Source organism: Mytilus trossulus, chromosome 10, assembly GCF_036588685.1.
Source record: "Mytilus trossulus isolate FHL-02 chromosome 10, PNRI_Mtr1.1.1.hap1, whole genome shotgun sequence".
Classification (NCBI taxonomy): Eukaryota; Metazoa; Mollusca; class Bivalvia; order Mytilida; family Mytilidae; genus Mytilus; species Mytilus trossulus.
The window spans coordinates 50,309,273-50,331,344 of NC_086382.1; the positions used below are offsets into that span (position 1 = coordinate 50,309,273).

Below are 22,072 nucleotides of genomic sequence, written 5' to 3' on the forward strand. Positions count from 1 at the left end.
GGGGGCTTGCGGGTCTAAATCATTTTTTTTTTTTATTTAATATAAGTTTTCAATAATTTTTTCTATAAATGAACTTTATCTTATATCTAAGAGAAAAATAAAATAAAAAAGAGGGGTCACCGATCATTTACGCTCACAAAATGCCTTCGAAAGAAGCATACATTTTTGTAAAGGTACTTTTTTTTTTGTTGAACTAATAAGAGAAAAAGAGGTAATATCAAAATAAAAAAAACATCCTAATTACAGAAATCGCTTAAATTTTACAATTATTTAGTTTATGTATAGCTTATTTGAAAACAATAATAATAAATATAGGTCACTGATGAGCAAAAAAAAATATTTTAGTTTTAATGCCAAAATATAGCATTATTCACCAAAGGGAGATAATTTGGAGCTTTTTCAATAATACAAACATTTTAAAAGTCATCTGGGGCCAAACAGAATCGATTTTTTGGGTAAATTTTTGTATCCTATCATAAAGTAGTAACTAATAGTGTAATGAATAGAATTTGTTATGAAAAAACAAATGTTAAATTTTTTGCCGAAATTTTTGTACCCGCGAGCCTCCTTAAATCATCAAATATGAAAGTGTACCTTTAACATTGACAGGTTCTTCACTGCTTGACTGCTAAAGCTGTGATCAGAGACTGGGAAGATGGAGTACTCTCCCCTGACAGTATTGACCATCAGGTAAATATATACTTTATAATAGAGACTGGAAAGATGGAGTACTCTCCCCTGATAGTATTGACCATCAGGTAAATATATACTTTATAATAGAGACTGGGAAGATGCAGTACTCTCCCCTGATAGTATTGACCATTATGTATGCTTTATAATAGAGCTGACCCTACATGCAATAGATATTATCACTTCTAACTTTCATCACACTTAGTAAAATGATAAATACAGGGTATCTTAGATAAAAGTATTAAAAAGGGTACAGATTTGACATACAAAAAATTCTGAGAAACTTCATGACTGATCTTAGTGCAAAAACATCATGGCTAAACGTGATGTCATACAAATGAAAACTTACAAAATGAAGGTTATTATGTTACCTCTACGATTCAAATTTAATTTGAATAAAATTACATTGAAACAAAGAAATCGAGGTAGGTGTTGTTTTACTTTCGATAATTTTGTAGTAATAGAACATTTGTTGATCAAATCAAATAAAAAAACTTAGTTACGCCTGGTCAACTGTGGATTTGACGGTAAACTGTTAGCCAATGAAAAAAATCATTACATACTTATCGCATTAGAAATGTACTTCATCTGGACTATTTCTTCAACTTGCATTCAATTTCTATATTTTAGTTAAAGAAGATGAATATGAAAGACTATATAATAGAACTGAGTAAGAAATATTCCATTGTTACACAGCTGACAAGTTTTATTGCTGTAGAGAAAAGAGAAAAGGTAATACTGAAATTTTGTGTATAAAAAAAACAGACAAAATTTTTCCGTAGTCATCTCAAAGTCTTGTTGCTGATTGCTTGAATTACCTATTTATGAATCTCCCAGTAAAATAACATATCTTACACAAAAGTGATAGACCACATAAAACATGTTATTCTATTTACAAATATGCACACTGTTTAAAAAAAATATACCTAATACTTTTGTTCTTTTATTAATGTTAAGGTGAACTTAGGTGAAAATAAAAAAAATCAAGAATTAAAAATTGATACTTTAAGTCAAATGAGTCTACCTTAAGAAACAAAATCAGCTTAAAATATTGATAGGTTAAGGAGATCCTTTTCAAGATATTTGATTTATAAAAAATGGGGTAAATGGTTACCTTATATTTGCATTGGTATTAGTTGGGTTTCAAATCAAAAGAAAAGAAATCAAGAATTTGCTAAAACTTTGGTAAATCATGGCTTTCATGAGCTATAAAGTCCTATATGAAAAGAAAAATGGGCGTAATGGGGCAAAATATGTTACCCTGCATATTAAAAAACAAGGAACATCTGACATCTTTTCCTAAACTGCACCCAAGTACATCCTTAATGTAAAATTAAAATAAAACTTGATGAAATGTTATGTTCAGGCCTGTAGCCAGGAATTTCCAAAGATGGTGTTATTTTGACTCACTAACTCGACTTTAACAGTCACAATTCAAACAGAACGTTGACTTTAACAGTGCTTATTTGTTTTCAAGGGGGTAGGTTGTACGAACCTATGAACCCCCTGGCTATGGGTATGATGTTAACATCTTTATATTGTGGATCATTAACTGATTATGATTAATTTTTATGCCCCACCTACGATAGTAGAGGGGCATTATGTTTTCTGGTCTGTGCCTCCGTTCGTTTGTTATCTGTCCAATCACTTTTGGTCAAGGTAGTTTTTGAAGAAGTTGAAGTCCAATCAACTTGAAACTTAGTACACATGTTCCCCATGATATGATCTTTCTAATTTTAATGCCAAATTATAGCTTTGACCCCAATTTTATGGTCCACTGAACATAGACAATGATAGTGCGAAGTTCAGGTTAAAGTTTTTGGTCAAGGTAGTTTTTGATGATGTTAAGGTTACATCAACTTGAAACTTGAAACTCAGTACACATGTTCCCTATGATATGGTCTTTCTAATTTTAATTCCAAATTAGTTTTGACCCCAATTACACGGTCCACTGAACATAGAAAATGATAGTGCAAGTGGGTGATCCGTGTACTATGGACACATTCATGTTTTAGAAATGATATAAAATCTGTCTTCTGCAATTGATGTATCCAACCTGAGTCACTGTCATTATATCTAACAGATATTTTTTAAAAAGATTCAACTATTTCTAAAACTTGGGAATATGTATGTGGCTTCTCAAAATCCTGAAGAGATCTAATATATTGAAAAATTTTAGAATGATTTTTTTTATTGTGATGGATTTTTGATTAATTGACAAAATTGGAAGATTAATTATTTAAATTTTTAAATACAAATAAAACAAGCAAAATTTGAAAAAGAAGTTTTCATTTTTGCAAAGCTTATACTGTTGCAATTTTCTCAATATTAAAAACATCACAAATTATATCTGAATTTACTGTTTTAAAAGCAACACATTTATGAAGGCTGTCTTGATTATATACACAAACATTTTAAAAGCCTCTACTTGTTTGTTAAAGATTGTTTATTAAACATTTGTAGGATGAGGTAATATTGTCAGAGGGATCATTTATATTAGAGTTAGTTGATAGTTTGTTAGAGATTGTTTATTAAACATTTGTAGGATGAGGAAGTATCGTCAGAGGGATCATTTATATCAGAGTTAGTTGATAGTTTGTTAGAGATTGTTTATTAAACATTTGTAGGATGAGGTAGTATCGTCAGAGGGATCATTTATATCAGAGTTAGTTGATAGTTTGTTAGAGATTGTTTATTAAACATTTGTAGGATGAGGTAGTATCGTCAGATGGACCTTTTATATCAGAGTTAGTTGATAGTTTGTTAGAGATTGTTTATTAAACATTTGTAGGATGAGGAAGTATCATCAGATGGACCTTTTATATCAGAGTTAGTTGATAGTTTGTTAGAGATTGTTTATTAAACATTTGTAGGATGAGGAAGTATCATCAGATGGACCTTTTTTATCAGAGTTAGTTGATAGTTTGTTAGAGATTGTTTATTAAACATTTGTAGGATGAGGTAGTATCGTCAGAGGGATCATTTATATCAGAGTTAGTTGATAGTTTGTTAGAGATTGTTTATTAAACATTTGTAGGATGAGGAAGTATCATCAGATGGACCTTTTATATCAGAGTTAGTTGATAGTTTGTTAGAGATTGTTTATTAAACATTTGTAGGATGAGGTAGTATCATCAGAGGGATCATTTATATCAGAGTTAGTTGATAGTTTGTTAGAGATTGTTTATTAAACATTTGTAGGATGAGGTAGAATCGTCAGATGGACCTTTTATATCAGAGTTAGTTGATAGTTTGTTAGAGATTGTTTATTAAACATTTGTAGGATGAGGAAGTATCATCAGATGGACCTTTTATATCAGAGTTAGTTGATAGTTTGTTAGAGATTGTTTATTAAACATTTGTAGGATGAGGTAGTATCATCAGATGGACCTTTTATATCAGAGTTAGTTGATAGTTTGTTAGAGATTGTTTATTAAACATTTGTAGGATGAGGTAGAATCGTCAGATGGACCTTTTATATCAGAGTTAGTTGATAGTTTGTTAGAGATTGTTTATTAAACATTTGTAGGATGAGGAAGTATCATCAGATGGACCTTTTATATCAGAGTTAGTTGATAGTTTGTTAGAGATTGTTTATTAAACATTTGTAGGATGAGGTAGTATCGTCAGAGGGATCATTTATATCAGAGTTAGTTGATAGTTTGTTAGAGATTGTTTATTAAACATTTGTAGGATGAGGTAGAATCGTCAGATGGACCTTTTATATCAGAGTTAGTTGATAGTTTGTTAGAGATTGTTTATTAAACATTTGTAGGATGAGGAAGTATCATCAGATGGACCTTTTATATCAGAGTTAGTTGATAGTTTGTTAGAGATTGTTTATTAAACATTTGTAGGATGAGGTAGTATCGTCAGAGGGATCATTTATATCAGAGTTAGTTGATAGTTTGTTAGAGATTGTTTATTAAACATTTGTAGGATGAGGTAGAATCGTCAGATGGACCTTTTATATCAGAGTTAGTTGATAGTTTGTTAGAGATTGTTTATTAAACATTTGTAGGATGAGGAAGTATCATCAGATGGACCTTTTATATCAGAGTTAGTTGATAGTTTGTTAGAGATTGTTTATTAAACATTTGTAGGATGAGGTAGTATCGTCAGAGGGATCATTTATATCAGAGTTAGTTGATAGTTTGTTAGAGATTGTTTATTAAACATTTGTAGGATGAGGTAGAATCGTCAGATGGACCTTTTATATCAGAGTTAGTTGATAGTTTGTTAGAGATTGTTTATTAAACATTTGTAGGATGAGGAAGTATCATCAGATGGACCTTTTATATCAGAGTTAGTTGATAGTTTGTTAGAGATTGTTTATTAAACATTTGTAGGATGAGGTAGAATCGTCAGATGGACCTTTTATATCAGAGTTAGTTGATAGTTTGTTAGAGATTGTTTATTAAACATTTGTAGGATGAGGAAGTATCATCAGATGGACCTTTTATATCAGAGTTAGTTGATAGTTTGTTAGAGATTGTTTATTAAACATTTGTAGGATGAGGTAGTATCGTCAGAGGGATCATTTATATCAGAGTTAGTTGATAGTTTGTTAGAGATTGTTTATTAAACATTTGTAGGATGAGGAAGTATCATCAGATGGACCTTTTATATCAGAGTTAGTTGATAGTTTGTTAGAGATTGTTTATTAAACATTTGTAGGATGAGGAAGTATCATCAGATGGACCTTTTATATCAGAGTTAGTTGATAGTTTGTTAGAGATTGTTTATTAAACATTTGTAGGATGAGGTAGTATCGTCAGAGGGATCATTTATATCAGAGTTAGTTGATAGTTTGTTAGAGATTGTTTATTAAACATTTGTAGGATGAGGTAGAATCGTCAGATGGACCTTTTATATCAGAGTTAGTTGATAGTTTGTTAGAGATTGTTTATTAAACATTTGTAGGATGAGGAAGTATCGTCAGATGGACCTTTTATATCAGAGTTAGTTGATAGTTTGTTAGAGATTGTTTATTAAACATTTGTAGGATGAGGAAGTATCATCAGATGGACCTTTTATATCAGAGTTAGTTGATAGTTTGTTAGAGATTGTTTATTAAACATTTGTAGGATGAGGTAGTATCGTCAGAGGGATCATTTATATCAGAGTTAGTTGATAGTTTGTTAGAGATTGTTTATTAAACATTTGTAGGATGAGGAAGTATCATCAGATGGACCTTTTATATCAGAGTTAGTTGATAGTTTGTTAGAGATTGTTTATTAAACATTTGTAGGATGAGGAAGTATCATCAGATGGACCTTTTATATCAGAGTTAGTTGATAGTTTGTTAGAGATTGTTTATTAAACATTTGTAGGATGAGGAAGTATCGTCAGATGGACCTTTTATATCAGAGTTAGTTGATAGTTTGTTAGAGATTGTTTATTAAACATTTGTAGGATGAGGAAGTATCGTCAGATGGACCTTTTATATCAGAGTTAGTTGATAGAGAAGATGTGGACTTCCTTAACTACCTCAACTGGGAGGGAGAGACAGGTAAGTAATCAATAGACTTTTCTCATAATACCCACTTTTGACTTCAGATTTTTTTTTCTGTCAAAAGGTACCTATTATGTGGTAAACATCTTAGTACTCAGACAAGTCAAGAAAGAGCAACAAGAAGAAGTAAAATCAAACATCTAATTGGTTCAATTTTTGGGAAAAGTTTTCTGTTTCCCATAATTTGTCCTATAAAGAAAAAGTAAAACTAAATTTCCCCTTAAATTGTAAAGATTGTAAGCTTGGCTTCTTTAACTGAAAGTTGCTCCTACTTGTCAGAGTACCAGGATGTCCAACTACAGATAAGTTAACCTGTCTAAAAAAACAAACTACGGAGTCAAAAGTTGGTAATATGAAAATAGTCTTATGTTCTAAAAATTCATCTGCTTACCAAAGAAGTATTTTTTGCCATAATTTGTAGATGTTTATATTTAACCTTCTGTGTGATCCTAACATATTTTGGAGTTTTGTGACTGTAACACCTTGTGGAGGAATCTCTTCTGAGACGATTTCACAGAAAGCTCTCACATGCATATCAGTCAACTGACCCGTATTCTGCGGGTGTGACCCGAGATTTTCACAATTATGAAGGATCACCCGGGACACCCGCCGGGTCATTCAAATAACCCGGGAATTCCGAAAATGACCCGATTTCACCCGTTTTTCTTAGCTTTGAGATTGATTTCATAAGTAATATATTCCTTTGAAATACCGGAATATTCGTAATTCTTCCATGAACAGGAAGTTCATTTAGCTATACAAACTGTCAAATTAAGTGACCCATTAAGGGTATGGCTTCACTTGACAGCTTTGGTGTCAAACAAACTGTTAATTAACACCAATTACCTTAGCTTTAGGTCGTAAATAAATTGTAAACATATTTCAAATAGACGTCTAGAGTTACTTCCCCTTATTTGTCACCATTCAAAATTATTCCTTATATTTACGTTTTGTGGGTGAAAAAGATTAAATCATTAATAAATATAAAATTCAAATACATATTGAAAACTAAATTTTTATTTATATAGATATAGGAAGATGTGGTGTGAGTGCCAATGAGACAACTCTCCATCCAAATAACAATTTAAAAATTAAACCATTATAGGTTAAAGTACGGCCTTCAACACGGAGCCTTGTACCTTTATACAATTTTAAAAAAAAAGTTGAAAATTATTTTTTACATTTATACCTTCTTTAACTATATTACTATATTTTTTCTTCTATAATCAAAAATGGTATGTTAAAAGGCTACATAGCCAGCAATTTCAAACATTTATAAATCACTTTTGAACAATTTTAATTCTTTATTTGGATGAATACAAATAGTAATGAACATAAGACTGTTACACAGAATTATAAAAATCTTTAAAAGTGCAATGAAGTAATAATTAATAGGATTTAAAATGACTTAACCAAGTGAACATGCATTGATGTTGTGGTATCTTTGATATACTTTACAAGAAAATGTACCATAAATACTGAAATTCAGCTCGAAAAAGTTCGTACGCGTTATGACCTGAGATTTGATTCTTCAATGCAGGTCATGACCTGCATTTTCATCATCACAGGTTGACAGGTATGCACATGTGTTACTATTGTTACTGTCATTATATTCTAAAATATAAAAGTGAGGAAACCTTGACAATATTTTGAAGCTTATGACAATAACACCCTGTGAATGCAGCTACTATGAGACCATTTTATAAATTTCTCATACTTGGTAAGATTGGTTCTTATTGTATATAGTTGATTAATTGATTGTTGGTGTTTAACTCCTCTTTGTAGTGCCACTTTAAGGCAATTACATAGCGGCCAGTTTTTAATGGTGACGGAAGCCCAGTGAAAACAACTAACCTTCGTTTGGAAAACCGACAATTCCTGTCAAGATTGGAGTCAAGTGTACCTATACCAGCAGGGTTTCAAAACTCACAACTTCAATTTTATAATTTCATGCATCAAAGGTGTTCAAAGGAAATTTTATGAGCCTCCATGAATTTATTATTTAAGGAAGTGTCTATAGTAGTAGCAATGAGGAAGAAAGCACTAGTGAGGATGAAAGTCTAAGTAGTGGAGGATTTGTAAAAGGAGTTCAAAGAGGAGCAGTGGATGGGGAAGATCTTATTACTTCAGGTAAAATAGAGGCATTTGTGCTATAGGAGATTAAGATTAAGACAAAAAAGTCAAGTTTTGAAAATACTAAAGAACTGAAGATCATTTTGAAAAAATATGGTTAGTTAATGTGATTAATGAAGGGAGAGGTATATTTTGAGGCTCTTGATCATAAATATAATAGGACAATTCTGTTTTTGATAACCTTTTGACTCCAAAGCTTATGTGAATGATCTTCATCACTTTGGTATTGGTCATCCTCTGCCTTAAGCTATTTTTGGGCTGGCAAATTTAACAAAAAGCATAGATTTAAAAATAAGGAGACGTGGTATGATTGCCAATGAGACATCTATCCAACAAAGTTCAAATAAGTGGATGCATGACACCAGTTGTAATCTGTTCAGATTGACCAGTTTGCAAATTTTTCTTCTCTGAAACTAAATTGTGAAATGAATTTGAAATTTCTTAGGATTGATGATTCTAAGACCCTCCACAACTGTCCTCATTTTATGTCAATTTAGTGGCAGATATGACATCATCTTGATACATTGCTACCATTTGAAAACAATTAATAAAAAGCAGAGGCAGATTTAGGGCCCTTTAGTGGAAACATTTTGGTTGGTTATATAGGGAATCACCGAAGCGTGATTGGAGCGGGCCCCCTCATAGGCAGCCAGTGAGCCCCCACTTAGGAAAATTTCTGGATCCGCCACTGAAAAGCATCATTAAACTGTTTAAATCATGACTAAAACTGTGATCACTTTGATAGTAAAACACTTTGATTTTCACCGTAGCACTAATATTGAAAAAACTTTTTTGCTGAAGCACAATGGGATTAGGATATTTAAAATGCCAAAATCATATAACTCTTACCTTGACCCTTGACCCATATGATAGATATTTGAGTTCAGGGCATAATTGCATGTTCTTTGAAAACTTAGAATAACCAAAAATAAGTCAAACTTAGTGCGCAGATGCATTATGGGAAGGCGATTTTTCAGTGACATTTTTGTCATTGTGGCATTTACCTTTGACCCCCAAAAAGTTTTTGAACTTTACATTTGCTATCAGCAAAAATGGTAGTTGAATATCCAATAAATATCAAATGATCATATAAAATGAATGACTGACTAGACGAACAAGCCAGAAGTTAATATTTATGTACAGTGGTTGAGGGGCTGGTTCCCCCTATATTGAACCAGACGAATTCCTCAAAAAAGCATGTCCAAAGAGAACCATAACTGCCTAGAGATTTGAAGAATACCACACAACAAATATTGTGGAAAAGCAAGTAAAGAATAACTCTAAGTGTTTTGACATTTCACCAAGCAAAACACCACAATACTCAAACTCAATCTTTGTAAAGACAATGATCGTGTGGAATCAGCTAGATGTCACTGTAGTGCTTGCATCAAGTGTAGAGAGCTTCAAATCTGCTCTCATGCCCCATCAATGAATTGGTGTCACTCTCTCAAACCATTGTATGAAAGCAAGTATTGGTACAGACAACGTATTCATACAGGTACAGATGACTGAAAGCAAAAAATCGCAAAATGACATTGTCTCAATACGCAATTTCACTGCAACACCTAGAATACATGTGCAGGTATTAGTCTGAAACTATATGTTGGAAAAGCTCTAACTGTAATTGGGTAAATGTCTCATTGATGTTTACCACACATTTGGTTTTGTTTATGTATATTTTTGATTTTGATATTTAATAATATGTATATTTTCAGAACTGAAAGAAGCTTTCCATTTATTTTCTGAAGATGATGGGCATACAATTTCTACAAAAGATGTTGGGCCTCTCATGAAGGCTTTGGGTCAAAATCCAACAGAAGCAGAACTACAAATCATAATAAATGATCTTGACTTTGATGGTAATCTATTCCAAGCATAATTTGTATCAATGAAAAATAATCTATAAGATATAGATAGAAATTTATAAATTATGTCTGCAAGCAAGCTAATTTTAAGTGGTATAAACTAGTGTTGTCGGTTAACCGTCGTAAGGACCAAATACCGAATACCAAAAACGCTAAGCGGTTAACCGGGCGGGTTTTTTTTCTTCAAATTTTTAGATTTGAAATAAATGTATTGAAATCATTAATTAATATATAATAAACGCCATAGTAGTTACAGAGTATGGGATTATTAAAAGTCAAACTTCCGCAGGAATCCTCACAGACAACGCTTTATAATGTCAAAGGACAAACTTTAGTTCATGGTATATAATATTAAAACGTACATTTAAAAGTTGCAACAGATAAGGCCGTCAAACATTAACTTAAACTACTGGTTAACCGGTTAATCGGTCGAACGATACTTCGAGTAACCGGTTAGGCAAAACTGTACAATTTGACAACACTAGTATAAACTGTACTCAACTGAAATAAAAACTTGTTTTTGTTTGCTAAAAAATTATCATGTATTGTTTTCAGTGTAATGCCATTGTTAAAAGATACTTACATATATAAAGGACAAGGTACGATAAGGCCCAACTTTCTGGTTTTATACAAATATTGTAATTATTATTGACTTTGTAGGTGTTCAGTACAACTAATTTTTAGTTTTTTAGTGCCTGCCCGAACGTGACCCAGGATTTTTTTTATTCCAATGTCATGAGAACTGTTTTTGCTGTCTAAATCGCCATAATTTTCTCTTGGTCACGTAGGCACACACTATTAAATTTTAAGAAACAATGGCCGAAAAACGTTATTTTCCTTCTTTTGGATTTTTTATGCCCTTTTACCCTCCTCACCTCACCCATTTTCTGAAATTGATGGTTTTGAAGTTCATCCAAACAAACTTCAAACCTAAGGGAATATTTTAACGTGATAAGAAGCTTTCCAAAACAAAATTTGAAAATGAGAAAATAGGGGGGCCAAAAACCAGCCTTATAGTACCTTGTCCTATATATAATATGAGGCAGGCATTACCTGTAAATGGGGACGAAGTCTGTATGAATTATATTTTTGTAACTTAAATATTTGTTAAAAAAAGAAACGGAAATATACCGTCATGTTTCCGATATTGGTTCTGTCGTTAGGGAGTTTAGTTGTGACGTTATTTAAGTTATGACGTCATATGCAATGTAAACAAAGAAACACTATCATCAGGTAACGTTTTTTCATTAAAAATGAAATTGATATTGCGTTTCTTCCTTTTTATAATAGATTGGTAAATATATATTTTACTTAAAGATTCATACAAACAAAACCGGAAAAAGGAAGTACATTGTAGATTTCTGCGCAAGTCCGGGATTTCAAAACATGACATAAAAAAAATTGAATGATTTTGAGTTCATTAGTACAATGAAAAATTCGGGAAATTTTCCCGATTTTTTTTTTTATATTGAAATTTCTACTGTTATTGGGGACTTCGTCACCATATAAAAAAATATATAAATTTAGATTTTAAATTTGTATTTTAGATAGAGGTACAGTTGACTTTCCAGGATTTTACACATTAATGACACATAAAATGAAAGATACTGATGCAGAAGAAGAAATAATGGAAGCATTCAAAGTATTTGACAAAGATGGTAAAGGATCTATCAGCATGTCAGATTTAAGACATGTGATGACAAACTTAGGGGAGAAATTAACAGACGAGGAGATTGAAGAAATGATGAGAGAAGCTGATGTGGACAGTACTGACCAACAGATTGATTATTTTGCCTTTGTAAAGAGGATGATGGACGAGGAAAAATGTGAACCAGTTCAGCCTTCGGGTAATTAAAGTGTCCTGTATATTTATCTTTCAAATATAAACTGATTAATAGTATAGTATAGTTATAGATGAAAAAAAAATGCTAAATTCAGGTTGTTTGGTTTCATTTAAGTCATAAGAAACCTCAAATAAACAAAAATATGCATATGTTTTTTTATAACTAAATAGATAGTTTTCATTATACAACTTATGTACATGTACTTTTTTCTGAGGAAAATTCTTTAATTTGTCCACATTTAGAAGAAGTTTTCTTATTTTTCATTGCTTCCAGGAAGCAATTCGCTGACATAATTTCCGTATGCATAGTGACCTGAGCGTAACCCTCCTCGTTAAAATCCGGTGATCGCAATATGCATGGATCTGTCATTAAAATAAACAATTATCTGATTGTACATGTTAAACACATGCTCAATACCTATGCTTTTTGTTATTTGTTTACTATAAGGTGACAATAGGTAAACTTCGTCTTCAAAATACGGTATTTAATGAGCAGCCATATTTGTTAAATCATAACAGACAGGAAGAGAGAAAAAAATGACGATTAAATGATATATTTGCGTAAAAAATGATAAATTCCTGCCCAGTCTGGACTAAGTTTAAGATATATACTTGCATTGGTTCAAGAATTGGATAACATTATTTTTCACCACTCACTCGTTTCTTATGACTTTAATGATCATTGATATGCAGATAAATTTCAAACATTTATATGAATAGAAAATGATCTACTGTTAATTTCAGAACAAGACACAAGATCCAAATCCAGCCAAATAAAGAACAAAGGTGGTTTTAAAACTCCTGCAGCACAAGAAACTGTGGAAAACTTAAAGGAAAAAGAAGTCATGTTAGGGAAAAAACAAGATTTCCTTGAAAAGAAGGTGGACAAGGAACTGAAGTTGGCAAAAGAAAATGCTGCCACAAACAAAACAGGTAATTATTGCAAGTAATCTTAAAAATTGGAGTTATCTTCTTATGTAAACAATTGTAGTTGATTCAGCTACAACCAATGCTTATACAATGCAATATTTAATTTTACTTAAGAATTGAATGCATCTTTTTGTAAATTTATTGGAGTGTAAAAGCCTGGACTGAAGTACATTTTGTATGAAGCACGGAAGTGCTTCATTTTTAAAAATGTGTGTACGGTCAACACTTTTATAACCCTATAAAGTTACAAAAAGAAGCATTCAATACTTATAATTACATTTTTTAGCTAGGATAATGAAACACGATTTTTATCAAGTTTTTATTTAATTCACCTGTGTACTTTATTATGGGACCTCGTGTCATTATGAATAGTTTTATTGTGTAATGTAATTGCTTATGGAATAACACGTGCTGTGCAGTTAGCCAATCAAAATTAACGTATTATAATGAAACATACATCTAATGTAATTATTTTCCATTGATAAGTTGAATCAATCTACCATTCAGTACTGATAATTATTTAAATTTACTGTTTTGCCTAATACCTGTATGTTGAATACTTTTAAAATTGTTAGATATAACCTTTAATTAGTAGATATGAAGCTTCATCAGTATTTGAAAACATTGATCCAAGAAATTTTGAATGTAGCACTGCAGTAAAAAGTGTGCAGTGCTGTTACTTTAAAGATCCCATAGGACAACAAAACAGAAACCTTCAATAAAAAAAAATGGCTATTTTAATGCTAGCACCTAGAAATCACTAGTTAAAAACTGTCTGCACACAGTTTTTTGATGATCAATGATTGCTCCTTGGATCCTGTTTTGATTCAAGTGTCACTCATGAGTCTTTTGTAGACCAAACACATGATCAGTGTACACAGTTTTAATCCTGGTATTGTGAGTTTATTATATTTAATGGCAATATGATTGAATGAATATTCCATTTAAATCTTCATCTTTGTGTGCATTAACATGGAAATTTATAGTGAGTTTTCACCTATCAATAGTTGCTCTGCAAGCTTTAAAGAGAAAAAAGAGGTATGAAAAACAGTTACAGCAAGTGGATGGAACACTAACAACTATGGAATTTCAGCGAGAGGCATTGGAGCAGGCAACAACTAACAAAGAAGTTTTGAGTTGTTTGGGTGGGGCTACTAAAGCCTTAAAGATGATCGAGCAACACGGGTAAGAATCCAAACATGCATTAAATGTTTAATATCTCATATTTTTTAATTCTTTACTAAAGAATCCAATTTGATTTTCTTCATCCGACTTCAACAATGAACAAAACCCTTACTATTTAGTAGCTTTAACAATTAAGGAAAACAAATGTGTAGGACAGCTATCAAAGCAACCCAATAACATGCTCCCACCTTTATATACAAAATGTGGTAGGTTATACAGATTTGTGAGCACTTATTCTCACCTTACCTTGGACAGAAGTGTAACAGCACAACATAAGAACAAACTATGGTATTCAATTTACATAGAACAGAAAACAACGAATAAATATACTAAAGAAACAAAGTACAGATCTAAGATGACTGGCAGCTTGTGAAGGTCTATGTATGATCTTAGTTAAAAAGTTTTCCCTTCAGACTTCATTCTTTATTAGCACTGAAGCAATTTTTCAAAGATTTTATGCTTATATTTAAGGATTTATTTGTAAAGGTATGTAAAATAATTCTCGATGGATTTAACTTGATGTCATTTCTCATCTAGAAGACTGTTTATCTTTATTTTGCTTTATTTATAGCATTACAGCTGACTGTGATAGGTTTCCCAAAACACAAAAACAGATCTATTACTGACTTATATTAAGTTTTATGTATTTCATTCAATTCAAAATAAATCTCTAATATTTTAGTAACCTTTCCTAAAGTATTTGCTGTGACAATACAATTTTTCATGGAAAAGCATGGACGATTTCATTTTTTTTTTTAAAAGGATGAAATTCTCTGAGAGGAAGAAATCATTCTGCCACAAAGTTGACTATTTTTTTTTCTTCCTCATATAACATATATGTAGTTTTTATGTTTTTTTCCAGGGATATTGTTCATGTTCATGATCTATTGTCTGATGAAATATGTGATGCTATTTCTTCTAATTATTTTGGATTGACAGCAGATGAGGTTAGTATTGTCATGAAAATGCATGATATATTTGCCACTGGAAATTAAAACAACTTACACTCAACAGTATATATGCATATCAGAAACACAAGGGTGATCTGATAACTGTTAGAAAATAAAGGGGATCTGGGATATACATCAGTTAGACAGCAACAAAAACAATCAAAGAATTGACTACAATCAAGTTTTTTCTGGTATATTCTTGATTGAGGTCTGAGAGTTTATTCACATTTCTCAAACATTTAAATAAAAATCTAGTTCATGTTCAACCAACAATTGTCAAACAATATCTTGGTATTTATTAAGGAATTCCATGTATTTTTATTGAAAAGGTTATGTAAGATCACTATATATATCTATATGATTGTCCCTTTCAACAGCTGAAAATGAAATGCAGGTCGTGTTCTACATTGAGGAAGAAAAAGTCCAGTCAAAATATGAGGTATTTTGTGTTTTGATATGTTCATCCCTTCATCTGTCAGTTTGTTTGTTCGTCCACTCTTCTTTCTGTTCCACTTCAGGTTAAAGTTCCTGGTTAAAATTGAGGAAGTTTTTGATGAAGTAAAAATGTTCATGTACTATGAACACATTTTTATACGACTGCCAAAAAAATTGCATTTGTATAATGGTATGATGTCGTCTGCATCGTTGTCTGAGTCGTCGTCTGCGTCCTTGTTCTAAGAAACATTTGGTGTGCGGACAATAACTTTAGTTAAAGTAAATGGATCACTATGAAATTTTACAAAAAGGTTCAATACCTCAAAAGGAAGGTTGGGATTGATTTTGGATAGGATGATTCCTACTGTTTTGGAATTAGGGGCCCAAAAGGAGCCCAAAAAAAAACATTTTTCGACTTTCAGGATATCAACTTTTGTATAATCATTGTAAAATTTTTCTCATTTGAGATTTCAGAAATTAAAAGAATTTTTCTACAAATATTTTTTTTGATGGGATTAATATTCAACAGCATAGTGTATTGCTCAATAGCAAAAAAAAATAATTTATAAGTTCATTAGACCACATTCATTCTGTGCCAGAAACCTATGCTGTGTCAACTACTTAATCACAATCCAAATTCAGAGCTGTATCAAGCTTGAATGTTGTGTCAATACTTGCCCCAACTGTTCAGGGTTTGACCACTGTGGTCGCATAAAGCTGTGCCCTGCAAAGCATCTGGTTGTGAGTGAATTTCAATATTTAAGGATTTTCTTAATTTTCTTTTACTCATACCAGTTTCCTACAAATATTCATGATTTGTGAAGTATTAAATTAGGACATCAAATTGTATGTCAACCATGACTATCTTTAATCTATCTGTCAGCAATTTGCAATTTTTCTTTCACTTGGGTCAATTTTGTCTTTCATTTACACCAATTTTGTACAGGTAAATAACAGGTGAATGTTATTTTTTATTTATCATTATAAACCTCTTCCTTTAGCCAGTTGTTTATATATTATAAATCATCAATTACAATAATTATAGAAAAATAGAGGTAGGTTGACTTTATACCTGGAAAATATGTGTCAGTTGACAGGTATGGCTGATGTATGATATAATTATCATACTAAATACTTCTTATAAGACATGTCAACTGATAAATCGATAAATAAATTAGATTGAGTACTTAAATTACAATAATATTTCAATAATATTCCTCTTTTGATATAGTCTAAAATATGTAATGCTACACAAATAACGTTGTAAATAAATAACTAGGTTTACAGAAAGGACATATCTAGTGCTGAATACCTGTGCCAGTGTACATGATATGTTCATCAATAACCTATATAGGACTAATAGCTTTACTTAAGTTAGCAATTTATTTGTGTTAAAGATCCTTGCACCTTATTTTTTCCATAAGGAAAAACATGGGTATCTTCCTAAATTTAGCCATGATTGATCGATTGATTTTGTCATTATGACTAGCATGAAATATTTGCTGCAGGAAGTTAAGTTAACAAACATCAAAAGTAAAATAACAAAATACAGAACTCCAAGAATTCAAAACAGAAAGTCTCTTATAAAATGGCAAAATCAAAAGCTCAAACACAGCAATCACATGGAAACCAACTGTCATATTCCTGACTATCTCAGGCATTTCCTTATGTAACAAATTGTGGATTAAACTTGGTTTTATTGTATGAAAGTCACATAGAATTCTATTGTATTGACAACAATATGTGAGCACTTAATAGATTTTTGGCTTTCAAGTTGGAAAACAAATTGTATTTTGTATTTGATTTGACATTTATTTTACAGGATGATGATCTGTTAGCAGAATTAGAAGAATTAGAACAAGAGGAACTAGATCAACCCCTTGGAGAATATTTATTAGGGTTGAACTTGAATATGTATTTGACTGATATTGGTAAAAATATTGATTTTATGCCCCACCTACGATAGTAGAGAGGCATTATGTTTTCTGGTCTGTGCCTCTGTTCGTTCGTCTGTGCGTCCGTCTGTGCGTCCGTCCGTCCCACTTCAGGTTAAAGTTTTTGGTCAAGGTAGTTTTTGATGAAGTTGAAGTCCAATCAACTTGAAACTTAGTATACATGTGCCCTATGATATGATCTTTCTAATTTAAATGCCAAATTAGAGTTTTGACCCCAATTTAACGGTTCACTGAACATAGAAAATGATAGTGCAAATTTCAGGTTAAAGTTTTTGGTCAAGGTAGTTTTTGATAAAGTAGAAGTCCAATCAACTTGAAACTTAGTGTACATGTTCCCTTTGATAACATCATTCTTATTTAATGCCAAATTAGAGAATTTATTGCAAATTCACGGTCCACTAAACATAGAAATGATAGTGCGAGTGGGGCATCCGTGTACTGTGGACACATTCTTGGTTTTTTTTTAAAGTTGTGGTTGCTTGATATGCTGAATCTAGGTGTGTATTTAGATTTTTAATATGTGCAAATTATTCAAGTCCCAAATTAAACTGTGTTTGATTTCATCTAAAGTTGAATTATTGATGTTCCTTGATATGCATAATCCAACAGTGTTTTGTGTTTTTGAATTTTGGCCTGTTTTTCAAAATGGTTTACATTAGGGTCCAAAGTATGCTGACCAGGTTTTCAGATCAAATACATCAAGAGACCCAGATCATGTGGGAAATAAAGCTAAGCTTCCAAATCAAAAATTATATTTGACTCCATTCAACTAGAAATGAGATCAAAGTTTAACATTTATTCATTTCCATTCATTTAGCGCTAATTCAAAAAAGACCAAGTCCTAAAAAGAGGTTGGTATATTAGATTTTGTATATTTCATATAATAACTGTTTTTGTTTTGTTGCAGATGAAAGTGATCCATTGAAAAGATCAGTGGCTGAGAAAAATATTGAGAAGGAAAAACAAAGTGGCATGGATCAGTATGTATTTGTATGATTCGATTGTCATTTAAAATTTTTCAAACCAGTAATATGATGAAGGATTTGGATGAAGGTGGATGATTTATAATTTAGTTATTACAATATGTTTAACCCTTGCTTGTTAAAATTATGAAATTATGGTATTGTGAACGTTTTTGTAAGAACTGAGATTTTCTCTTTAATGTAGTGTAATCATTGTTTAGTACAATATAAATGTCTAAAAAAAAAGATAAGTTTTGATAATTGATTGATTGATCGTTGGTGTTTACTATAAAACTGCTATATTAAACTACTTAGACCACTTGGTAACGAAGGCTCACTGTACTGCTTTCACCAATGAGAAAAAATGCATGCCTCATAGTTAGCTAAGAATGGCCCAAAATGTAAAACAAATCATTTTCTATATGCAAAAGTTTGAGCTAAACCTGATTGTCCTGACGAATAAAAGTTGATGAATGTATAATGAACAGTTGCTTTTGTTATTAGCAAGAAAAATTGTTTTTTTGTTCTATTTCGTTCTTGTATTATGCTGCTGAATCAACAAATGAATTTAAGTTTCTACTCTCATTGAAAATCTTTTATAACTTCCATGTTTTAGGAACTTAGGCGATATAGCTTCAATGCTAGGAAACCTAAGACATATGGCTCTAGATATGGGAACTGAGATTTCAGAACAGAATGCACAACTGGATAGAATATCAACTAAGGTTAGTGATTTAAACTAAAATGAATAGATATATTTTCAGTAAGACAGGTCTGTAACAATGTTTCAATGCTGTAATAATTTATCATGTTTAATACTTTTAGTAGAACTTGTGTTTGTGTTTCACCAAGTTAGGAGATTGTGATATTAGAATACACAGAAATATGCTCTTGTATCTAAGGATTGAGGCTAAGTAGTTTGTTTGAGATGTCAATACTTTTTTTTGGTAAACTGTGTCAGAAAAATAGGACATTTAGATCTCTAAATCAACATATTTTTGTAACAGGATAGTTTTGTTTTCAAAATATAATACATTATAAATGACAACTTTCGAGTTTGATGCATTTCCGTCAAAAAGTCTGGTTTTAGTGAACATCATTTGTGTGTTTAGTGGTATTGTCACTTCCTTTCCAATGTTGACGGAGTGGTTGGCAAATTATAATACTATATTGCATGATTTATTCAGAAAACTAAATTCTCATAATTGACAATCAAGCACTGCTGTCATTAGGGAATTGTGATTAAGTACTTACATAACAAAAAATATTTCTAGTTTATCCTGCACAATGACAATCACTAAGACGCTTGATATACGTTAATAGTGCAGGGATACAGGCAATCCCCTCTATATAGTAAATGACATCTGGAAGATGATGCCTCTGTTGAGGCATTGCTTGGTGTTTGGGCATAGATCCTCCAGGCATCTGGAAGGAGATGTATTTGTTGAGGCATTGCTTGGTGTTTGGGCATAGATCCTCCAGGCATCTGGAAGGAGATGTCTTTGTTGAGGCATTGCTTGGTGTTTGGGCATAGATCCTCCAGGCATCTGGAAGGAGATGTCTTTGTTGAGGCATTGCTTGGTGTTTGGGCATAGATCCTCCAGGCATTTGGAAGGAGATGTCTTTGTTGAGGCATTGCTTGGTGTTTGGGCATAGATCCTCCAGGCATCTAGAAGGAGATGTCTTTGTTGAGGCATTGCTTGGTGTTTGGGCATAGATCCTCCAGGCATCTGGAAGGAGATGTCTTTGTTGAGGCATTGCTTGGTGTTTGGGCATAGATCCTCCAGGCATTAAGAAGGAGATGTCTTTGTTGAGGCATTGCTTGGTGTTTGGGCATAGATCCTCCAGGCATCTGGAAGGAGATGTCTTTGTTGAGGCATTGCTTGGTGTTTGGGCATAGATCCTCCAGGCATTTGGAAGGAGATGTCTTTGTTGAGGCATTGCTTGGTGTTTGGGCATAGATCCTCCAGGCATCTGGAAGGAGATGTCTTTGTTGAGGCATTGCTTGGTGTTTGGGCAAAGATCCTCCAGGCATTAAGAAGGAGATGTCTTTGTTGAGGCATTGCTTGGTGTTTGGGCATAGATCCTCCAGGCTTCTGGAAGGAGATGTCTTTGTTGAGGCATTGCTTGGTGTTTGGGCATAGATCCTCCAGGCATCTGGAAGGAGATGTCTTTGTTGAGGCATTGCTTGGTGTTTGGGCATAGATCCTCCAGGCATCTGGAAGGAGATGTCTTTGTTGAGGCATTGCTTGGTGTTTGGGCATAGATCCTCCAGGCATCTAGAAGGAGATGTCTTTGTTGAGGCATTGCTTGGTGTTTGGGCATAGATCCTCCAGGCATTTGGAAGGAGATGTCTTTGTTGAGGCATTGCTTGGTGTTTGGGCATAGATCCTCCAGGCATCTAGAAGGAGATGTCTTTGTTGAGGCATTGCTTGGTGTTTGGGCATAGATCCTCCAGGCATCTGGAAGGAGATGTCTTTGTTGAGGCATTGCTTGGTGTTTGGGCATAGATCCTCCAGGCATTAAGAAGGAGATGTCTTTGTTGAGGCATTGCTTGGTGTTTGGGCATAGATCCTCCAGGCATCTGGAAGGAGATGTCTTTGTTGAGGCATTGCTTGGTGCATGAGCATAGATCCTCCGGCATCTGGAAGGTGATGTGTTTGTTGAGGCATTGCTTGGTGCCGGGGCATAGATCCTCCAGGCATCTGGAAGGTGATGTCTTTGTTGAGGCATTGCTTGTTCCATGGACATTGATCCTCAAGGCACCATTTACCTTGAAAGTGTTCTTCATGAAAAATCTTGTTGTTTTTCACAATGAAATTTCAAAGATAGGAAATTTGATGGATAAATAAGAAAGTAAGTTGTGGAGTGAACTGAATTATTTATTATATATTTTCAGAGTTTAGTATCTGACGGTCGATTACAAGCAGCTAACAAAAAAGCTATGAGAATTTTAGCCAATGACTCAAGTGACTCCAGTGTAAGTACAGTAAAAAAGTTTTTGTGTTAAAGTCCTCCTTTTCTCAAAGAACACCCAGTGTTTATACAGTATAATCAGAGCATGTGCAGATAAGATTTAGGCAGGAGGAATCAAATCCATTTAAATTTAGACTTGAGTTTCCTAACAAAGTTGACCTTTAATTAATCCCATATATTGATCTCTTAATTAGGGGAATTATAGGACTTTTACCTTAGTATGACTTTGGTATCACATTGACACAGTATGGAACACAATTTGATAGATATAGGAAGATATGGTATTTTTGAGAATGAGACAACTCTTTATTCAAGTCACAATTTATAAAAGTAAATCATTATAGGTCAAGGTACAGTCTTCAATACAGAGCCTTATTCACACGGAACAGCAAGCTATAAAGGGATCTAAAACACCAATACATCACAGGGGAAATGTTGCTAGGATGTAGCAATCTTGTTAAACTTGTTGTGCTTATGTTTGTGGAAAAACAGATTTGAAAGTCACTGATTTTTGATTTGCTTACATTTTCTGAAAGGTTCATGTAAAGCGATAATTGCTTGTGTATTGTTTTGAAAGTAATATGATTTTAACAAATCATTGGAGAATACAACTCAATCTGAAGAATCAAAACT

At 32.5% G+C, this 22,072-nt stretch overlaps 2 protein-coding genes across 2 annotated transcripts in view; both read left to right on the forward strand.

Annotated features, from left to right (window-relative positions):
* Positions 1-6,516, forward strand: part of LOC134687984 (protein mono-ADP-ribosyltransferase PARP4-like) — a 44,821-nt gene extending 38,305 nt beyond the window's left edge. Inside the window, exons 25-28 of the mRNA XM_063548448.1 lie at positions 610-690; positions 1,321-1,422; positions 6,106-6,202; positions 6,485-6,516. Of these exons, the coding sequence (XP_063404518.1) occupies positions 610-690; positions 1,321-1,422; positions 6,106-6,202; positions 6,485-6,516 (312 nt within the window). The remainder of the gene's footprint in view (positions 1-609; positions 691-1,320; positions 1,423-6,105; positions 6,203-6,484) is intronic.
* A 1,700-nt stretch (positions 6,517-8,216) lies between these two features.
* Positions 8,217-19,206, forward strand: LOC134687985 (charged multivesicular body protein 4c-like). Its single transcript, XM_063548449.1, has 9 exons — positions 8,217-8,335; positions 10,054-10,197; positions 11,751-12,050; positions 12,791-12,979; positions 13,984-14,161; positions 15,024-15,108; positions 17,369-17,477; positions 18,409-18,481; positions 19,080-19,206. Exons 2-9 carry the CDS (start codon positions 10,128-10,130, stop codon positions 19,204-19,206), a joined length of 1,131 nt encoding a protein of 376 aa, XP_063404519.1. The 5' UTR covers positions 8,217-8,335; positions 10,054-10,127.
* The last annotated feature ends 2,866 nt before the right edge of the window (positions 19,207-22,072 follow it).

Excerpts from the sequence above, each read along its gene's own strand:
- LOC134687985 (XM_063548449.1), top strand. The coding sequence starts at position 10,128 with ATGAAGGCTTTGGGTCAAAATCCAACAGAAGCAGAACTACAAATCATA. Across the intron at positions 12,051-12,790 it reads TGAACCAGTTCAGCCTTCGG|AACAAGACACAAGATCCAAA; the intron begins GTAATTAAAGTG and ends TGTTAATTTCAG. Across the intron at positions 12,980-13,983 it reads TGCTGCCACAAACAAAACAG|TTGCTCTGCAAGCTTTAAAG; the intron begins GTAATTATTGCA and ends ACCTATCAATAG.